The following is a 6,023-nucleotide window of genomic DNA, read 5'->3' on the forward strand; positions in this document are numbered from 1 at the left end:
TGTAAAAATTTTCATTCAAAAACCTAGAGCGGAACAAATTAGACCCGGCCTCGTTAAATGAAATAGTAGTGGTTTGAAAATTCGCGCCATAGAATCTTCAGGGGACAACGCCTTCAAATTTACATGATGCACAAAACTATTATAAGTCAAATAATATTTCGTCGAACTTATTTACATTTGTTAATTAAACTGAAAGATAATAACCTCTAAATCAAATGTTGTTATACCGAATATATTAATATAAATGTCATGATTAAGCCAAAAGGAAGTAGATCATCACATAAAGTTGAAGGTCGATTTAGCCGACGTGGAAAACTACGACGAGCACACGAAAAGCCGGTCTCACAAAGTAGCAGCATGGAGCAATTTAAACCATTTCCTGGATTTGGCACACTAGCAACGCACGAAGGACAAGATCCAGAGAAATGGACTTCGAGGGCTGTCGTTCCCCCGATTTCGATGTCTACAACGTTCAAACAGAAAGCACCTGGGGAGCACTATGTTAGTGTGTACAGTAACTAGGACATTGACTTCAGTGATTTTTACTCAGTAAATTATTGTTTTAACCATTTTGTAAAACTGTAAATATTCTTTGAGAATGATTTAATTCATTTAAATGACGATTCAATTATCCAGATATTTGAGTATGAACAGGTCAGCAGATATGACTGATAAGTACACAATGTACGTATAATATTGAATCTATCTATTTGTAGGGATTTGAATATTCAAGAAGTGGAAATCCAACCAGAAATTGTTTAGAGGAATGCATAGCAGCTTTGGAAGGTGGAAAACATGGTAAGCAAACGATGAACAAACAGATTGCATCATCAAATCTTTCTGTATGCCAGGATAAAGATTACAAATTCTGTTTGACAATCAAGAGCAAAGTAAATTAGATTGCAGTATGGGTATATAGAACACGCTGAAAAGTCAGAGTATTTTTTATAAAAATGATTTTAAAGGCATCAAAGAAATTAAAGAGAAAAATCATTCCCATGAATATGACATTAATGTTGTACATGTTTATCAGTTTAGTACTTTTTAAAATGTTAATTATGACAAGCCAGAACAGTTACAAAATGTCACAGAATCTAATTAAGATTTATAGAAATTTATACAATTTACAACATAAATCCTATACATTGTATACTATATCAGGGAATTGTTCTTACTTCTTTGTTACGAATTTTTGTATCTGATCAATGATCATATTTTAAAATATCATGAGTATTTCTGTGATGTAAATATACCACCTTGGACCTATGGTGACAGTTTTAGACTTCCATCTCTAATATAATAAAGCAAGCAGTGCATGTGTTTTTTATTTACCTTCAGTTTAGTCTATATGCAATAAATGTATAAATCTTAATATTCAAAATTTCAAATAAAGTTTACTGCCACTGACAACACTTTGGAGATGTCATGTGAGTTCTATTAGTCTTCATCTTATATATTTTTAAACAAATTATTTTGTAGCACTGGTGTTTGCCTCAGGACTTGCTACCACAACTGCAGTCACCTATCTTCTAAAGTCTGGGGACCATATTGTCAGCATGGATGATTTATATGGAGGTTAGACCACATAGAATTATGTAGCTGATTGAACAGAGCTTAGTTAATATCAAGAGTTATTTCTCTATATATAAACTTTTTTTTATTTTATTCAAACCTCAGTCCATTTGAAGAAAATTTGATAAAAAGTCTAATTATAAGTGAAGAAATATGGTAAAATTTACAGCAAATATATATTTAGAAATGATAAGTGTTAATACCATAAAAACTTTGTTGTGTATTGGATTCTACTAAACATGAAAGGTAAAAAAATGTTCCTTTCAGGTACTAACAGATTTTTCAAACAAGTGGCGACCAGAATGGGGGTGGAAACCTCCTTTGTTGACTGCACTGTCATCGATAATGTAAAAAAAGCCATGAAACCAAATACGAAGGTATTTTAATTAAACAACTACTGGTAGTCTTTGATGCATTAGAAAGCTTCAGTCATAATTTGCAGGAATATTTCAGTAAAACAAAGCAGTAGTACCGGTATAATATAATTTCTATGCATCTGGTAAATGTCAAGAGTTGTTTGTGGGTTTTTTTGATAACTGGTTGCACATCTTTCTGTTTAATAGGCTCTGTTTATGTTTTAAATTGACAGCTGGTTTGGTTAGAGACACCCACCAACCCGACCTTGAGAATCGTGGACATAGCTGAGGCCGTGAAGGTCATCAAGCAGAAGAACAAGGACATCATTGTCGTCGTTGACAACACCTTCATGTCCTCATATTTTCAGGTCTGTAACAACTTTCTAACAATTTTGAATGGTAATACACATGTATGTGCAAGATATAAAAAGACATGTTTAAGAAATTGGGGGAGAGTTGAGATGTCAAATTGTTGATTAAGAGTTGTGTAAGCCTCTAAGCAAGAAATGAAGGGTTTAGTTTCAAAATCAGTTAACTCAATTATGAAAAGAATGTTTTCTTTTGCAGCGTCCTCTGGACTTTGGAGCTGACATGGTCATGCATTCCTTAACAAAATATATGAATGGTAAGTCAAGGATTTTTAGTAATGGTGCAGGGACACACATTGGAGTAATATCTTAGTTTATCTAATTTAATGAAGGGAATGACATGATGTCCAAAGAATCTTAGAATTGCTTTTTGTTACTTCAGTTGAATACCGGTACATTTATTAACATGGGATAGATTTTTGTTTATTTCAATTGAAAATGTGTTGGCATGGGATCGAATGATTTTATAGATGAGTTTCCTTTTGTAGGACATTCCGATGTTGTAATGGGTGCAGTAGCATTGAAAGACGATGGATTGTGCGAGAGACTTAGGTTCCTTCAAAATGGTAAATATAAATGGCTGTTTAAAAATGATATACATAGAAAATATGGATACCGGTACATGTATATCAAAGAATTTCCAAGTTTGAAAGTTAGTGAACTACAAACCATTTTGATTATTCAAGCTTTTGGAGCAGTTCCCTCCCCTTTTGACAGTTTCTTGGTGAACAGAGGTCTGAAGACTCTGCATGTTAGAATGAAGGAACACATGAAAAATGGATTGGCAGTCGCCAAATTTTTAGAATCTCATCCATGTGTAGAGAAAGTTATTCATCCAGGTATGTGCCTGTAACCTGTAACATTAATGATATTATGGGACAATATTAGAAAATTTCTTTCCATTCATTTACAAAACTTATAACAATGGTTGATTCTGTTGTGTTTCTTATTTTTGGGAGTTGATTTTAATCAACTCTCCTATGAAGTTACTCAGACAAACAAAAAGTGAAACAGTGTTTGGACCTCAGCACAAATCATTGCTGCTGACAAGACTTAGTTCTTGAAAATAATTGTTGAATTCGATGTAATGCATGCTAAAGCATTGTTTTTCAAGGAAACTTATTTATAAATACCTTGAAAATAGTCAGGTTTTAAATGGTACAAACAATTTAAATATTTTTTGTAGTCGTATGTATTCCTATGCCAAGAGTTCAACATAGTCTTGTTCAACTCGACGCTCGGCTGTCTCCTTAAATCCTTGTCAGAGATTTACGGTGTCAGCCGAGCGTTTGGTTGAACGAGACTAGAGTTGAATATTGCTTGGATCCATACAAATTTCGAGAAGAATTTCTATCACAGATACATAGTTTGATTGAATTAATTTTATCTTTAAATATTATGTAACATTATTCATATGGGGGTTTCTCGACATTTTTGTCGAAAAAGTCCAAAAATTTATATAATAAAAATGTGCGTAATTCAAATTAGAAAATACATATACTTGCCATGCAAAATAACGTACATATCATTGATTTTAAAATAAATAAACATTGACAAAATCAACTCCCGTCAGTTCTTCGGTACTTTGATTTAAGGATTGCCATCCCATCCCCAGCATGAACTGGCAAAGAAGCAGATGAGGGGGTTTAGTGGAATGGTCACATTCTACATTAAGGGGGGACTTAAAGAGGCCTCAGAATTTCTAAAGAATGTCAAGGTTTGTATTTCATATTTATCTGACATTGAGTTTTTTGGTTAACAGCTAGTAAATAGTTTTGTAGTTTTGTTATTTGTTGATTTTAGGTTTTCACTCTGGCTGAAAGTCTGGGAGGTTTTGAAAGTCTCTGTGAGCTTCCGTAAGTACAATATGGATATGTTTTAATGTAACTGTCAATTTATCATCACATTATTAATTATGGTAAAAATCCATACACAAAACTATTCATACATGTATTTCCATTACCAAAATATCTCGAAATTTGTCAATTTGCAATGACACTTGTCCGACTTCATCCAGAGATGTATATTCATTGAAACAGTACAATTTCACACAACAGAGCAGATCTTGGCTATAACCTTCCTTGACAATCTATTAATATTATTGAGCTTCTCCTAGCGAATTAAAAGAAAGGTCAATACATGTATTTGAAAGTTTGTTTTGATGACCAAACTAGATAGTATTAACATCTAATCAAATGCAACAAGAGCAGTTAAGAATTTCTGAAATGTTTTTGCACAGATCAGTGATGACTCATGCATCTGTCCCAGCAAACGAGCGAGACAAACTTGGAATCTCGGACAATCTCATCCGACTCTCGGTAGGAATTGAAGAGGAGGAGGATCTACTTCAGGATCTGGACCAGGCTCTGAAGGCTGCTGTAAGTATCTCAATGTATCCATATCACCAGTGTTCTGAAGTGCTGCAGTAAGTATCTCAATGTATCCATATTACCAGTGTTCTGAAGGGCTGCAGTAAGTATATCAATGTATCCATATCACCAGTGTTCTGAAGGGCTGCAGTAAGTATCTTAGTGTATCTATGTCACTGAAGGCTGCTGTGAGTATCTCAATGTATCCATATCACTGAAGGCTGCAGTAATTATCTCAGTGTATCCATATCTGTGTTCTGAAGGGACGCATTAAGAAAATCATTGTATCCAAATCCCTAGGGTTATTAAGGCTGCAGTAAGTACCTCAATATATCCAAATCCCAAGTGTTTTAAAGGCTGCAGTAAGTATCTTGAAATGTATCCATATCACAAGTGTTCTCAAGGCTGCATATTTGAAATATCTGTTTGTATTCAAATCCCAGGCATTCTTTTGATCACTGCAGCAAGTATCTAAATGTATCCTTACATAACAATCCAGCTCCCAACAAGTTCTAAAGACTGCAGTTAATATCTAAATGTATTCAATATATTTCTGTATTATGTAATTCAAACAGACTGGAAAACCAGGGGCTTCCCCTAACAAGAAGAGGAAAGTGGCCAAGTAATCTACTGGCCAAGTAATCTACTGTCCCAGCATTAAAGGCAAGTACCAGTACTCCGTTGTTTCAGTGATATTGTATGGTTTTTTACGGAAACAAATAAAAATTGTTTTATAGCTTATTCATTGCCTACTCAATGGGTTTTTGTTTTTTTTTTAAAGTTTTTGGGTTTTGTTTAGTTTTTGTTGTTGTTGATATTTAGAAATTTCCTTTTCAGTTTAAAGTGGAGAAGAGATCTCAGCTAAGGACTGAATCCAAACAGCATTATAATGTGATGCACAGTTTTCACTGGCTTTCATCAGCTTGTTACCTAGAAGCACAATCATAGTGCCATACCATTTCTTCATGTCTTCAATAGAAATTATTAAAATTCTCAACAACAAAAAATTTAACTTGGAGCATTTCACCACATGTCCCTACATTGACATTCTCTTTTTTGTTCCATTTTTAGAAACATATTTGTACAGTTTATTTAAGTTTAATGAATGTGTGTTTTGAACATGAAATCTGAATAAAACCATCAAAAAAATGTTCTCTCTTTTATTTTAGGTTATACTAGTCCTTTCAGATTATTTTAATGAACCAAAGTTTGTTTTTAGATTGAACAGTACATAATATCAATGGCAAAAAAAAACAACGATATATATACCCTTAGGCTATTGATCAAAGTTAAAATAGCTCAGTATAATGTATCTTTTTTAGTGACTGTGTGTAGATATCACCTTTAGACGTGGTGGT

General features: G+C 33.5%; 1 protein-coding gene across 1 annotated transcript; it reads left to right on the forward strand.

The window, feature by feature from the left end:
• Positions 1 to 234: 234 nt before the first annotated feature.
• On the forward strand, positions 235 to 5,658 carry LOC105327873 (cystathionine gamma-lyase). Its single transcript, XM_011428549.4, has 13 exons — positions 235 to 501; positions 717 to 798; positions 1,480 to 1,575; positions 1,840 to 1,949; positions 2,162 to 2,296; positions 2,496 to 2,553; positions 2,785 to 2,862; positions 2,983 to 3,135; positions 3,892 to 4,013; positions 4,100 to 4,152; positions 4,536 to 4,674; positions 5,241 to 5,328; positions 5,503 to 5,658. The coding sequence occupies exons 1-12, from the start codon at positions 250 to 252 to the stop codon at positions 5,289 to 5,291; spliced, it is 1,329 nt and encodes a 442-aa protein (XP_011426851.2). The 5' UTR covers positions 235 to 249; the 3' UTR covers positions 5,292 to 5,328; positions 5,503 to 5,658.
• Positions 5,659 to 6,023: the final 365 nt, after the last annotated feature.

The sequence above is a fragment of the Magallana gigas genome, chromosome 7 (genome assembly GCF_963853765.1).
Source record: "Magallana gigas chromosome 7, xbMagGiga1.1, whole genome shotgun sequence".
In the NCBI taxonomy this organism is placed as follows: Eukaryota; Metazoa; Mollusca; class Bivalvia; order Ostreida; family Ostreidae; genus Magallana; species Magallana gigas.

What these genes read in the sequence shown, in the direction of transcription:
- LOC105327873 (XM_011428549.4), top strand. Translation starts at nt 250, where the DNA reads ATGATTAAGCCAAAAGGAAGTAGATCATCACATAAAGTTGAAGGTCGA. An exon ending in AATTTCTAAAGAATGTCAAG is followed by an intron (nt 4,014 to 4,099) that starts GTTTGTATTTCA and finishes TGTTGATTTTAG; the next exon opens with GTTTTCACTCTGGCTGAAAG. An exon ending in ACCAGGCTCTGAAGGCTGCT is followed by an intron (nt 4,675 to 5,240) that starts GTAAGTATCTCA and finishes TAATTCAAACAG; the next exon opens with ACTGGAAAACCAGGGGCTTC.